Source organism: Palaemon carinicauda, chromosome 9 (assembly GCF_036898095.1).
Source record: "Palaemon carinicauda isolate YSFRI2023 chromosome 9, ASM3689809v2, whole genome shotgun sequence".
NCBI lineage: Eukaryota > Metazoa > Arthropoda > Malacostraca > Decapoda > Palaemonidae > Palaemon > Palaemon carinicauda.
Window position 1 is genome coordinate 123646681 of NC_090733.1, and position 15938 is coordinate 123662618.

The following is a 15938-nucleotide window of genomic DNA, read 5'->3' on the forward strand; positions in this document are numbered from 1 at the left end:
GAAAAAAGTCCTCTTTTGTTTCTCTTTTAATGTCTGCTGCTTCCCAAAGTTGGGGAGTGCCCTGGTATATAGATAAAATTCTTTTATGACAAAAACTAACTATATAGGCTGTAACAAAAACAAAGTCTAGTGGAAACAGTACATCATTCCATCTATAATCAAGGAGTGTAGCCTTCTCTGTTTAAATGCATCCTTGTAAGACACGCGAACTTATTGCAAAGGAAAGTATTTAAAAAATACAGCCAAGCTTATTACCCCAAACAACGATTAAATTGCCTTATAAATCCTGAATATAGAAGGTTTCATTTAATAGCCATAATGGTGTAGTCAAAGGAGGCCATTAAAATGAAATTTATAATAAGGATAGATAACAGAATAGTATGATACCAGTCACATCTTGGAGGCATCAAAGACTAAACGAAACTAAAATAACAGCCATTCTTAGATAATAGTGATAGAAATTTTAAAGACTAAAAAGGGGAATAGCAGTATATTATTTGTGGATTAAATGTTTTCTGTTTTTAATTAAAGATCTTCACTGAATGTAAATAATTACCCACTATATTATTCACGTCTTTAAAGCCAAACTCGTATGGTTAATAAAAGCATTATCGGAAGCATCCCTTCCTGGAGCTCACTGGACTGGGATTTGAGTCCTGCTCAAAATTGATAGTTTCTTTAGTGTCTGCAACCTTACCGTCTTTGTGAGCTAAAGATGGGGGTTTTTGGGAAGCCTATAGGTCTACCTGCTGAGTCATCAGCAGTCGTTGCCTGGCTCTTTCTGGTCCTAGCTTTGGTGGAGAGGGGCTTGGCCACTGATCATATGTATATATGGTCAGTCTCTGGTGTATATTTTCCTGCTAGCTAGGGCAGTGTCACTGTCCCTTGCATCTTCCATTTGTGAGTGGCTTTTAAACTTTTAAAAGTAATTCTGTGATGAGCTTGCAAGCAAATAGAAATGTACTGTCATCGGGAATGTGATGTGATTGCCCAGCTTTAGCTGATACATCAACAACAACAAAAATATTTATGAAGATTTAAAGCAGTTATGATCTGAAATGCTACTTCCCAAAATAAAAATGATGTCGTTTAAAGGTGCTTCCTTTAGCAAGAGGAGGGACATAAGGATCCAGATTACCTACTTTGTCTTCTTTCATACAATCTAGATGTCTAATAAGGCAACTAGGCATGCAGAACAGCAAGGATTTATCTGCAGAAGGATCTAATTAGTAGAAGAATTCAAGACTCTATGAAAGGAGCTCTACTTTGGTAAGGCATAGTGAACATTCAGAACCCTTACTGAAGGAACAGTGTATATTTATGACCACTAGACCCGACCATGAAGTCAGTCTTGTGTAAGAATCGGTCAGGCAAGTCAGACTTGCCTCCCACAAGCGAAGGCTCGCTGACATTCTGAGAATAACAAAGATCTTAAAACTCATCACTAACTTGACAGGTAAATGAGTATTGGAGTGTCGTATCGTTATGCACTATGCAAAAGACAACTAATCTCTGCTCATCATTAATATATCTTGCTTTTTGAGGCCATAATGAAAACTAACGTTAGTCATTCTGTTTACAACGTTGTACGCCTCACAATGGTATTTAACACTCAGGACTTTCCTATTCTAGATACTAACCATTTAATAGGGAAGATAATTTGAAATGTAATAAACATGTATCACAATCTGAAAGGAATATATATTTATTTATATAAAACATGGTGTTTTTTATGCAAGAATGGCAAAAAATCCAGCAGAGAAGCCAATTCAAACAAATTAAACTCTTATAAGATTGCCAAGTAAAGTGATTCAAGGGCACTTCTTACTTGATTACCTGCAAACAGCATCTCTTTGTTCAACCAACTTGTAAATTTGAATTTAGAGATTATTATTTGAGGTGCAATAAGGGGTGAAGTCTAGAAATGAAATTTAGATGACTCTTATACAAGTCAGGCCTCTAGGTTGAAATGGGAACTGAAATTGCTAGCCTTTTCTGATTCTGGGACAACAATACTGTTTATCTATTATAATCACCACAAAGTTTATAACTGATGGATATAACCAATTTTGGAAGAGGTTATCTCTGAAGATTTGGAATCGCATTTTCAACTTATTAGGGTATTTCTCTGCAATAAGGGTACGTAAGGTCTGAGAAAGAGATAATTTCTCACATTCAAGGTTGCCTCTGTTCTCTCTCTTCATCTTTCTGTATTGTAGGGTGAAGTGAGGGGAAATCAGTGGATTTCCCAGTTTGTTTAGAACTGGAGTGATTGCGAGGTATGCTGTACATACGCGTGGAGGACTTGTTTTTTCAGTATATGTAATAGCGACTACATTTGCTCCACTTGAATTAACCTGTGATGAGCAAGTTGCCAAGCTTGCACGCAAATGGAACACATTGCTAAACAAAACATTATGTAAATGATTAATTTTAGTTGAAATTTTGTTCCCCCAATAAGATTTAATAAAATCATACCATATGCCATGCCATCCACCTTTGCAATGTAATAAATTGTAATTTAGGAGCACTTACTCAGTAAGAGGAGGGATATTAGGTTCCAGACTACCCTCTCAATCTTCTGCCTCGCAATTTAGTTGTCTTACAGAGCAACTAGAATTGCAGCAATCAAGGGTTTAGTAGCAGAAGGATCTAAAGAAATTGAAGGATTCAAGGTTCTGTGAGACTTTCAAATCTGTAATGCACAACAAACTTCCTGAACCCTTACTGAAAGAAATACTTTGAACATTAGACTCAACTTCTCAACTTGGAGGGAGAGGTTAGGTTGGCAACGGTATAAGACCAGATTTACCATTTTAAAAGAGGATTCACTGTACTTTTGAACTTTAACAAAGGAAGCGTTTATGAAGCTCATCACTATCGAAAGTTGGCTGATGATGTGAATTGTCTCAAAGTGGAGGCTTGTCATTACTGTCATCATCCCCACTACAATCAACTATCCTAGTCTTCGCTGGCTTTTCCCCCTAACTAACAGCAAGTTTCTTTTAGTTCATTGCTCTGTTAACTTTGTTGGTAGCCATTGAAATGTAATTTCACATGAGAGATACCATAAGAGAAGAGCACTTTTCACAATGGTTTTTTAAAACACAGTATTGCCTCTGACATGATACAACAAGGGAATTATTATTAATATTATTTCTAAGCGGCAACCCTAGTTGGAAAAGCAGGATGATATAAGCCCAGGGGCTCCAACAGGATAAATAGGCCAGTGAGGAAAGGAAACTAGGAAAAATAAAATATTTTAAGAACAGTAACGTTAAAATAAATATATCCTATATAAACTATAAAATCTTTAACAAAACAAGAGGAAGAGAAATAAGATAGAATAGTGTGCCCGAGTGTGCCCTCAAGTAAGAGAACTCTAACCCAAGACAGTGGAAGACCATAGTACAGAGGCTATAGTACTACCCAAAACTTAGAGAACAATGATTTGATTTTGGAGTGGCCTTCTAGAAGAGCTGCTTACCATAGCTAAAGTGTCTCTTCTACCCTTACCAAGAAGAAAGGGGCCACTGAACAATTACAGTGCTGTAGTTGACCCCTTGGGTGAAGAATTGATTGGTAATCTCAGTGTTGTCGGGTGTACAAGGACAGGAGAATATGTAAAGAATAGGCCAGACTATTTGGTGTATGTGTAGGCAAAGGGAAAATGAACCATAACCAGAGAGAAGGATCCAGTGTAGTACTGTGTGGCCAGTCAAAGGATCCCAATATCTCTCTAGCAGTAGTATCTCAATGGGTGGCTGGTGCCCTGACCAACCTACTTCCATCAAAAGACAGATAAAGAACTTCCAGAAACTTTATTTTTCTCACTCTACACACTAATTGCTAAGAAAACCAGGAGTGGGACATGTGCAATAATAAGCTAACTATTTGGAAAAGGACTGAAGAGGCAAAGAGACTGGCACGTCAGGTACCCCTTACCGCGAGAATGTTCCTTCCATCACTAAGGGCTTGTGTTTATTGAAAGGAAAGAAAATTGGAATATTTTTAGCTTTTAAAATTTTACTGGTAAAGGTCTTTTAAAATGAGCTTCTGAAGAAGCGGCAATATGAACATCAGGGAAGGTTCTTAGAAATGAAGGCATTACAATTTTCATCATGCTCAGTCTAGTTGACAAGCATTAAGTAACATTCTCACAACATTACATGACGTGGAGTGTTATCCATTTTGAAAACTAAAATTCTAGAATTGTAACTTCCCAAACTTACTTCAGTTATATTTTTCAAAAGTTGTATGAAAATCTTTGGTACGATGAAAGTGTGTACAGTAATTAAGAATGGGGATCACAGTTTTATGTAAGAAGAAAAATTTTAATTTTAAGGCTTAGGTTATCACTGTTATTGATTTCTCATTGTTATCACAGTATGAAATACAGTAGTTTCAGCAGACCATGAATTAATAAGAAATCAAATTCCTCATTAAAAAGGAAAAGAGAAAATAACCATCATTACCTATTAGTTAAGAGATTTATCGAGGGACCCCAAAGGGAAAGGGCTGGGTTATGGAAGGTATTTGGAAATACCATTAATTATTCTGCAACAGTAACTGCAATAACATATTAACCAAGCTTTACGTCATTATTAATTTTATTACTGTCAACACCAGAAAAACAATGCATGTTTAGAACACAGGCTGCCAAGGTCACAGTTACTGTATATTGCATGTTAACAACAAAACTTATTTCCAAATTAACTCAAGCTAGGCCAACAGTATTGTTTTCCTTTTTCCCAGTTATAATTTTTCTTTCTTGGAATGAAGGCTATTTTTTTTTTGCTGATTCAGTGAAAAATCTTCTTTACTGTATATTAATTTTGTTAATTAGGTTAGGTTTGTCTAATTATGTAATGGTCATTGTGATAACTATTGCCAATTTTAGGTAGATATAGAAGAGCAAAGGAAAATTTGTGTGTTGATGAAAAAGTCATGCTTTATGTTTTAATGTAGCGAGTCTAAAGATTGGATGATACTGTGCAGTTGTATTTGGATATTGCGTTTTCTTTTAATATACAGTAGAAATGTACTGAGATATTTTTTTTGTAGTGGATCTTAGGTTAGCATTAGGTAAAAGAAAAATTGTTATAAGAAGCTCAGCCAATCAAGTCCAAAGTAATCATATGTGGTCTAGTGTTTAGTAACGAGATGGCATAAGATTAATGCCTCTACGTATTTATTTACAAGTCTGGAAAAGATTACAGAAAAGAACGAGTACAGTTATGAATATACATGATGTACTATCTACTGTCATAGAAATTTTGGTAATCTAGGATAGGAAATATAAAATGCATATTGTTCCAGACAGAAAACAGTACTTGGAATAGGGACTATATCTTGAGTTATTTTAGTTGGGTAAAAAACATTTCTACAATACTTGCCTTTTTTTTTTCACCAATGTTAGTTAAAGTTGCAACTCTTTCTTTCTCTTTAATTATACCTATCTTCTTCACTCTACGTGAATGCTGAATTTTAGAAATTATGCTGATTAACATTTCCTAAACTGATAAATTTCATTACATTCAAGTTTCTTGAAGGCCATATCTTGGTGTGTACCAAACTATGTTATATGTGGCTTTCCGTTATAAGAGCAGTATTTTGATATCAGATTTCCTTTAAATCTCTATGTTTGATTGAGTTGTAGAAAAAGAGTCCATTACTTTGGTGCTTTTTTTTTAGACGGAAGACCATTCAAGGTTTTTCCTGTCTAGAGTGAACTGTAATTTGAGGAAGGTGGTGACTATCCCTGAAGGGCAGAGGCAAAGTTCTACTTTCTCATGATTAAATTCTGTTTTGCTTGCCTCAAGTGATACCATTTCAATCTTGTACTCCATTCATTATTTGCTTTATATTCTTATTCATTTTTTGTGGTTGGCCCAAGTGGGATTGTTTTCTAGTTTTCTTTATTGTTTTCCTTCCAGCTGTTAAGCACTTTATTGTGTAAGATTCATCTTGTGAGTGTAGTGTATGTGCAGAGTTACTCCCAATCAGCACTGAAGATGTTTTCCTTTTTTTATGTATAAGTAAAGGTGTAATAGTTTTTAGTAAGTCGTCGAATATCATTCTTACCATGAAATATAAATGTGAGCAGACGTTTGCTAGCTGGTTTGTCAGTGATAAAGCTGTGGGAAGTTGGGAGCCTGACTTTCTATAATTCATAGTCAGTCTGTTTCTATTCCTCTTCCATCTCCTCTTCACACGCATACACACACCTTTCTCTCTATCATTTGGTTCTCATGATCTCATGTGATGCCAGATAAACCAAAATTAAGCTATCCTTTTGCCCTCCGCTTGCTTAAACCGTCCTGCATCATACTAATGAAAAGTATTGAAAAAACTATACCATTAATACACTTGAAAAAAAAGTATGTCTCATTGTCTGAACCAAGACTTCTTCATGAATTTATGCTTTTTTGTCAGTTCCTTCTTTCACACACAGTTCATTGGTTGAGCAGTATTGATAACCTTTTACAGAGGCAACATTGTATGTATAAGCACAATTAGTGTTCCTCGGTTTACCTTTATCTTCACAAGGTTCAGTTTCATTTTCATATGAGAAGGGATGTCTCTACAGACCTTTCCAAGGTCATGTTCCACTATAATCTTTGGCACTTAGGCATAGATTTAATAGTATTGTGATCCCTTGTAATGTAATATCACACTGACCTCAAGAAATAAAAGGCTTTAAAACAATGCTCTTGTAATCAACAACTGGTACAAGATGACTTTATGAATATGACTGTCACTATTAGCAGCAAGAAGGCCCTATTTGATTATGTAAAGCATAATTTAAAGGAATAGGTGCTGATCAGCCTTAGCTTTATTGTTAGCCTTCTCTTATCTGTGAGGTAGTTAATTACATGACCAATGAAGGTACAATAATGTATACTTATTTTTTTTGACAGGGTCACCAAATTCTAGTTGTTCTTAAATATGGTTGTTTTTCTGAGTCTGAATGGCAATGATTCTTAATGGACATTTTAAAATTTTCTTAAAATCTTAATATTTTATTTCACTGAAGGCTTTCCTCTCTTCCTCTCCAGTTGGTAGATTATATATGTTCACTTAGTATTAAGCAGAAATGGTAAGGGACATTTACGGAAGTAAAGGCAGGCTATATCTCTTGATTGAGAGTCAGCCTTCTGTAAATTTTTGTTTGGACTTCATTAAAAAGAAATACTGTGCAAAATAAATAGGCTTTGATAAGAAAACTAAAGTTCAAACTAAAGGTTAAAAATGGTATAAATTTAAGATAAACATTTGTCATGGCATTATATTGGATTGTTCATCATCTAGTCTTTTCAGTGGTATTGAAAATTGACAAACAACTATACAGTACTGTACTAGATTAAAACTTGAACGAAGTTTGTGCAAAATAAGTTTTAAAAAGAGGCAAAATTGATAGTAATAAACCAAAGGGCATACTATATACTGTACATGACATAGTATACTTGGTATATGTGATAAATTGATACATTGTCTTTAATGAAGAGAGGAAATCCATAGAATATTTCAATCCAGTCATTTTGTTTTTCAAAAATCTAGGAGAGATTATTGCATTATTGTAAAGTGCAATTTAAATATTAGATTATTAATTTGATAAGAAATCTGCTATGTAAATTCAGTATTGATGATAAGATAAAAGGCAAAAGAAAGAAAACAAATATTTTAGTCTATCTTTTAACTCTGGATTTATGATATTCAAAAAATTATACTATTTAGATTCACATTCCTTCACTATCAGAGGTTCACCACAAATTATTAGAAGCCAAGGACCTCAACAATTGCACCAGATTTTGAGAATTTTTAAACAACATTCAGGATTTAATTTTGGTATTTTTTTTAAATAGTTTTGATTTTAGATGTAATTTAATAGTTAGAAACATTGGATTTACTTCTTAAAACAACAGAGATATGCAGACTATAGCCAATAGTTTTTATGATTAAATTAATGTGATACTTTATACCTCTTGCCTCATGTTGCATTGTGTAACCGTAAATAGTAACTTAATTTGTTAAAAGTTATGGTATTTCTAACTTTATGCAATGTGGAATTTTATGGAACTTGAAAGATTCCTTTATATACATCCTAAGATGTGTTCTCTATAGAACATTGCATACTCCATATACTGTGAAAAGTTTTCATTTTTCAAACTTGATTCAAAATTTCCGATAAAGTTGCCATATGCACATTTACCTGACTTGCCAGTCAAATGCTCATAACTGTCAAGCATAATCAAATCAAAGGTGTCAGCACTGTTTTAGATACCAGAACTTATTTTGTTTATAATACATTAAGTGTAGCTCACTTTGAAAATGAGAAAAGTATGGGCACTTGTGACAGCAGTTGTTTATATAATTTAGCAATAATTTTTCCCCAATTAGTGATGTAAAGGTTTCAATAATTTTCAAATTTACTTAGATGATAGTTTATTATGTAACAGGACAGTGTTAGGCCACAAGCTTTATAGACTGGTCAGTTGTACTGTAGCTTTTAGGTTGAAAATAATAGTATACTATTCAGTTAAACTGTATTCTGTTATTTAGCTAGAAAAAAACTAGCTTATCATATATATTATACTGCACCGTATTAGAGCATAGTATGTAGTTGCAGTATAGACAATAGCTGTACAAGACAGCACATACTTTACCATTATTCATAGATATCACTGCATGCAGGATGTGGCTTGTTTATTTTTGAATGTTGTTCTCAGGTTTCACATGAGTTGGATTTGCAAGGTGCTACATTTTCAGCCTAGCTTTTTTGTCTGTTATTGTACTTGGAGTAGAGCTAAGCCATTTACAATATGAGCTGGAGTACAGCACTGTAAGTAGCTAGTGTTTTGATACAGTATTAGGGCTAAATGTGTAAGGAGTTGTTGTGACTAACATGTGTCCTGGTGTCCATGTGGTGGCAGGCTACCACTGGGATTGTTCCGATTGGGCACGACCTTCCCAGAACCCACTTCCCAACATCATGGAGGTCCCTGGGGGAGAAGTGAGAGATTCTTCATCGTACCATTCCAATGAATCAAACGAATCTATAGTAGTGAAGCCGGCACAAAATCAGCCTTTGATGCCGCCAGGTAGGATTTTTTATTATAAAAGATGTCTAAAAGGTTGGTTTTATGGCTCAAGTTATTGAATGATCACTGAATTTTGAAAGCACAGACAGACTAATTTGCATATGTTTTCTAACAGTGCCTGTAATAAATTTACTCAAGAGGTGAATGTGTGAGTAATTAAATATTCTGCACTTTTTTAACACTAAGTCAGTGGTTATAAGTAATACTGAGAGATTTTAAAAATTGTATTACATAAATTCATTGCATTATGTTTCTTTTGGACGCTGACTACTACCCTTAAGTTTTTATAATAAGATAAAATTTACCTTTTATATCACAGATTTTTATAGTAGCACTTAATACTCTAAACATTCATTATAAATATTTATCTTGATAGGGTGGAAAAATGTAAATTATAATGATATTTATTATAATGAATTTAATTACAGTTGAAGGTCCAGTAGATCCCGGTCGTGACATGGAGACATTACCTGCAGATGAATTGATTAGTGAATGTGATACCGAATTTGAACTGGAATCCCGACCAGATTTAGACACCTCACAGCTTCTTGATCCAAACTCAGATGTCGGGGCTGAATCAGACACTTCTCTATTTGTCCCACAACCTCAGCGGTAAGTGTATATTTAGGCTATATGGCACATACTGTACTGATTTCATACTTTTTCAGCATCCAGTCTTTTTATTCACTAGGTCTACTAACCAATTGATGTTAAATACATATCTCTACCATTGGATGGTTATTGATAAAATTTGACTTTTACTTTTAGAATTTAAGACATCATTTTCCTTGTGGTTGGAAATGTCAGGTCCAACATCATGGTGTTCAGGTATACAGTATTTTCCCCTATACCATTCAAAGTCCTAAATTGCAAGACTTTTATTTTCTTAGGTTGAAGATCTCATCTAAATTTATTTTAATAGTTTCAATAGACCTCAGTACTTTAAAAAGATATATAATTGGGAGGAAGGGATTGTCAAAGTTCCTCTCTGTTCTGGCTGATACGATTTGTAAATACAGTACTGTACTACGATAACATCAAGAATCGTGCCCTCTACTGTAGTGTGAAAAGATAGTATTTTACAAATGAAAACCTCATATTTGGAAAATATAGATACTACAGTATTATTCACAATCAAAATAGAAACCCTTTAGAAAAATTAAACGTGTTTGATCAGTAAAGTAGTGCTACTTAGCATTACTAATTACACTAATCCATATTTCTTTTTACAGTAATTGCTTGTGTTATAAAACAGTCTAGGATTTCCAACTTGTGTAATAAATTAAAAGGTTCACTAGATTTTCAACCCAATAAGTTAATAATTGAATCAAAAGGGTAAGCCTCAATCCTTTAAGTAGTATGTTTAAAGAAAGTAAACATTTTATTGAATTTTATGGCACCATATTTATGTGTTGAATGAGGCTCTGTTGGCGAAAATGTTGGCTTGACTAACCCTGTATGGCTTTATTATTCTTTTTCTTATGACAGAAGTATAGGAAAAGTATTAGGTGCAAATTTGATGAAGTATATTTAGCTGTTGTAATCTTGTATTCATGACTTAAAGGCAAAGCTGACTGTTTCTATTACAAGTTGAAAGTTTAATTACTTCCAAGGGTTCTTAATCCTATTTTATAAATTTTAAGTCGATCTCCATGGAAGAAGGAACACATGTCATAAGAGCCTTTAGCTGGAATGAGTTGGTAATATTTTCCAATCTTAAAACATGTAAGTAGTTCAAGCAGAACAGGAGATAAATTATAGATGAAATCACATACTCTCAGCTTTGAGAGGATTTAGAGTCATTTTACACAAAATGTTAGTAAGAAATGCACTTGATAAAGACTGCCAGGAATTTAAAAAAAGAGTAGGATACTAAAAGGTTCTCATAGAGTTATGGAGATAAATAGATCCTTTGAGGTAACCATATCACCATAGAGAATGTTCAATAAGGCCTCTGCAACTGTCTGGGTGACCCATGAATGAAAGTTTCTAGATATCACTAAAGAAAGGTACCATATCCAAGGGTGCATTCATAACATTAAATACGTAATTTTTTTAATGATTCTTACCTTGTAGTCATGATGCTAACATCATCAAAGCCACCAAGTTCCTGTCCTTTGAACAAAAATGGAAAAATTTCTACCTCATTCTTTCCTATCTCCCTATCCCTGTGATGCCCAGTAGATATCATAGGTGGCGCAAGGGTGAACAACACTGCAGGAATATTAGTACCAAGAACATCATGTAATCTTTGTTGGCAACCCCATGCTGACTAACCTCTCCAGCTTCACTCTTAATTTAGTATTTTGAAAATATTAGTAATTTGACAGTACAATTTGAGTAAGTGTTAATAAGTATGTCTTTATTAGGTTTTGAGATACAGGTATAGTAGAACACTGCAGCAACAGATGCTGTTACTACGGACTTCAGATAGAATTGACCAAATTTCAGATAACTATAGTAGGGTAGATCGGCAAAGGTCACTGTAATAAGTGTATAGTTTTTAGATATTCTATATCACTGAAGTACAGTAATCTCTTTTCTGGGAGAGTCCATCGGAGAACATGTAAACACACTCAACAGATCTTGTCATCAGCTGGTTTCAAGCAACCACTCTTGAGGATATGTGGACATATACTGTAAATAACAAATGGTATTTTTAATGTATGTAAGAGTAATTTTATTACAAATGTTTTACTGTGTCCTTATAAATTCAAAATAAAAAGAAATAAATCTGTTTCCATATCATGTTTTTCCTACAAATGACACCAAAAATGAAACCATTGTTGCTACTTCCTTTGCCAAATACAACGAATAAATGCATTTACACCTCCAATTGATAAATAATGAAACTAACAGCTTTTAGTGGTAGTCTGTAACATGGAGTACTGATATTTGTGCAATATTTATTATACATACATACATACATATACCAAGGCACTTCCCCCAATTTTGGGGGGTAGCCGACATCAAGAAATGAAACAAAAACAAAAAGGTGACCTCTACTCTCTACGTTCCTCCCAGCCTGACAAGGGACTCAACCGAGTTCAGTTGGTACTGCTAGGGTGCCACAGCCCACCCTCCCCCATTATCCACCACAGATGAAGCTTCATAATGATGAATCCCCTACTGCTGCTACCTCCGCGGTCATCTAAGGCCCTGGAGGAAGCAGCAGGGCCTACGGGAACTGCGTCACAAAAAGATGCTTTAAATAAGTTAGGAAATTACATATTTGAGACCAGCTGAGAACATGTAAATGTCATCAGCTGATTCTAACTGCCACTATCAAGGATATGAGCATATATAAATAAAAAATACTTCTAGTATAATTTCGAAATTTATTCAAACAATCTTATGATTAATAACATTATATAGTGTGTAAATGCGTTGGTTTGTTTGTTTGTTAGTCCTTAGTGATTGGCGGTGAAATGTAAACATACAAAATGGTTTCCCTTTTGGGCCTCTTCTAAAAGAAAAATATGATACAGAATTGCCTTTATTTTGTTTATTTTTAATTTCTAAGCATATAATAAGTAAAGAACAAAATTTGTAATAACATCTTTACATAACCAAAAAATTAGCTTATAGCATACACAGATGGGTTCATGATTCAGCAGTCTTTTTATACTACAGTGAACTCAATGAAGTTCTTGAGCCAATAAAAACTCTTAAGTCATGTTCCTTATAGTTTCTTAGCATTCATTGGCTTTTCTCTTTGTCTTTGTTTTCACTAATCTCCTGAATATAAAGTTTTTCATGCTTTATTTTTTTGTTTTTCTTTGTAATTTTAAAATCTCTTATCTTCTATGCCTGCTTTACTTACTTATCAGTATTTTTTGAACTACTGTACTTTATAATTAATAAGTTCATGGAGGCCTTTTTTAAGCTAATAAACACTCAGAAGTTTAAAAAATTTTAATATGAGAATGATTCATGAACTGACCCTGCTAAATCCTTTTTTTTCTTCCCTCACAGCTATGAGACTCACCCAAATCAATATTTACCAAGGTACCAAGTTGGCAGTGAAACAGAAACCGATGATGAAAGAGGGAAACTTTTGAATACATATGAAGATCCATACAGTGTTTCATATCAACCACCCCAAATCAATCATTTACCAGAAGATCGAAATGGTGCCACTTACTCTCCTTATCGTGTGCGAAGTAATCGCCGACATGACACCGTTAAGAGATTTAGTGAATTTGGTGGTGATATATCTGTAATATCTGGCATGGAGGATGAGGAAGAGGGCGCCTCACTTTGGGGTGGGGAAGCATCCAACACTTCAGCATCAGACTTGGACAATGTCTGTGATATTGAAGACTCAGAAGTTAATTCAGAATTTGAGAATGATGATAAACAAAGAAAATAATCAGGAAATTTGTAAATCATGTATTTATTTGTGGAATAAACACAGTGCAGTATAGACTGAATTGAAATTAATCTAAGTACAGTACAGTAAGGTCAACTACCACTAATACATGAATGACCCTGAAAAGATTCCCTCTTTGATGAGTCTTTTGCAATGTTTGTACTCTCATAATTCTAAAATTTCAGCTGCCATTTCATAGTGCCTATAAGCTGATTAAAATAGTTACTGTAACTTAATGTATATCTTCCAGTGTGCCTGAATTCCCAAGATCATCATTAAATTTAATAAATGCAAATTGATAACTATTTTTGTAGCAGTAAATAATGATATCCTTGGGTAAAGTGCCAATTTATTTTTATCTTTTCCACGTACATTTCCCCGCATGAAGAATGATAGTTCATAGCACTTGGAGATAATTAGCTTTGTGAGCCAGGAAGTGAAAATGTCTCCTGAATGAATCTGACTACACGTCAATGGTGCTATAGCATTGAGCTGATACTCATACTGCCAGATGCCACTCTGCTAGTATTGAAGTAAACAGTGTGTGTAAATATATAAGTGTAAATAAAACCACTGGTGGTCATTGTACATAATATCCAAAAGTATGTGTTCCACAGAATGTTTATATTTTTGCCGTGTGAGCAGACAGGGTTTGATTCTTCAGGTATGGAGTATGACTGCCTAGGAGCGCCATCGGTTTCTCACAACAGACTGGGCTAGATGTTTGGCTTGTATACTTTAACAATAGGATTCATGATTTATATGTTTAAAGTAGGATTTTTGATTTATGTACATTTAAGTGTAATGTAACTATTTTTAACATTTGGGGTTAAGTTAAATGATGTTTTAATTAATATATAATTTACAATATTTAATTTTAAAGGATTATTAAGTGCATTACAGTTTTGTACATAAATGTGCCAAAGGCAGCAGTCATTTCCAATGCCCATAAGTGTCCTTTGGCAGGAAAAAGACTAGGGTCGTAAGGAAAAAAAGGAGTTTTTTATCAACAATATGCTCTAGACCCTTGTCTGTCTGCCCTGAGAGTAGAAACTAGAATAATTTAGTAAGCATCAAATTTTGAAATTTTTTATTACAGTTTCAATGTATTTTATTACAATTTATAGACAATACATACCAGCACAGACCAGTCTCCACATAGCTTCCCAAAACAGGCTTCCTCTGTAGTTCCCTTGTGTATTTTGCTTATACAACTACTGTTTGCCACATTCTGAATCTGGAGATGCTGTTTAATATTCGTGTTTGTGTGTTGTTGTGATAAGATCAGCATTAATTACTGGGGTATATTTGTTGAACTCATTTATCTTAATTCTCTAGTGTATTACTTATTTTTAATGTATTAACTTCTGCTTATGGTTGCTGATCTTTTCACAAAGTGCTCTGCTACTTTTGAAGTCATAATCCTCTTTATCATTCCGTTCCTGATAGACTATTGTACTAATTAAAGTAATTGTGATAATAGTTGTACTCTGTAAAGGAGGATCCATATTTTTAATGTGAACTAATACTGGAGTAATGGTTATAATTAAATTTCTATGGATGAATGTGTGGTTGCCTTGGCAGCTGTTGTTTTATACAAATTTTGTAAATAAACTTGTAATTTTTCGCTTCTCCCTTCTTTATTCTCCCAACAAATATGAATAAAGTCAGCATAAAGCCATTCACACTAATATGTGGGTTACATGGCAAATAACTACTGAGTACATAATTTTGGTGGCACAGTATAGTACTGTCCGTGTACGTAACACCTATATGATATATCTAACATATTTCTTAATCAGAAATGTTTTGTAATCTCTAGTAAGTGTGAATAGAATTAGTATTGCCTAATTAGTGTTCTTTATTTCCACGTAATGGAAGTTTGGTGATAAAAATTGCTTCTTAATTCTTTGATTCATGGCATAACAAATAAATAGAGTTTATCTGTTTACAGGTTAATTTTTTACATAGCTTACTGGGTGTTGTGAATCACTGAAAATTTTATTATTTCATAAACATCAATGCAGCAGTGACACATACAAATGGGTAATAGATTATAGAAGAAAAATTGCTCATGTCCATGTATGTTTATCAGAAATACAATACTTCTTTCACCAAAGCCTGGGATTTGCACTATTGTATAAACTCATTTCCAGGTTAATTATTGTACGAGCTATATTAGTTCTGTAGTAATGTTTCGGGTGAGTTCAATTCAAATATTCCTAGAATATGGATAATTGATAGAACACTGCCCAAGAGAAGATGGAAGGTTTACTTTGAAACATTTCTTGCCTTCATTGCTTTTTTTTTTTACCTTCAACACCTATTTAAGACTTCTTCCCTTAACTTTTTCAATTGCACTTCACTTATCAATTTCCACTACGTAAACACCTTCTATAATACAAAAAGCATGCCTAAGAAACCATTTCTCTTTACTTGTTGTCTTGATATTTTTTGCTTTGGTT

At 33.9% G+C, this 15938-nt stretch overlaps 1 protein-coding gene across 2 annotated transcripts in view; it reads left to right on the forward strand.

Annotated features, from left to right (window-relative positions):
• The window catches only part of kug (kugelei), a 56960-nt gene extending 41858 nt beyond the window's left edge, over window positions 1-15102 (forward strand). For both annotated transcript variants that reach the window (XM_068380367.1, XM_068380368.1), the window contains 3 exons: window positions 8934-9101; window positions 9530-9713; window positions 13077-15102. In XM_068380367.1, coding sequence (XP_068236468.1) covers window positions 8934-9101; window positions 9530-9713; window positions 13077-13473 — 749 coding nt within the window. In that variant the 3' untranslated portion in view covers window positions 13474-15102. The remainder of the gene's footprint in view (window positions 1-8933; window positions 9102-9529; window positions 9714-13076) is intronic.
• Window positions 15103-15938: the final 836 nt, after the last annotated feature.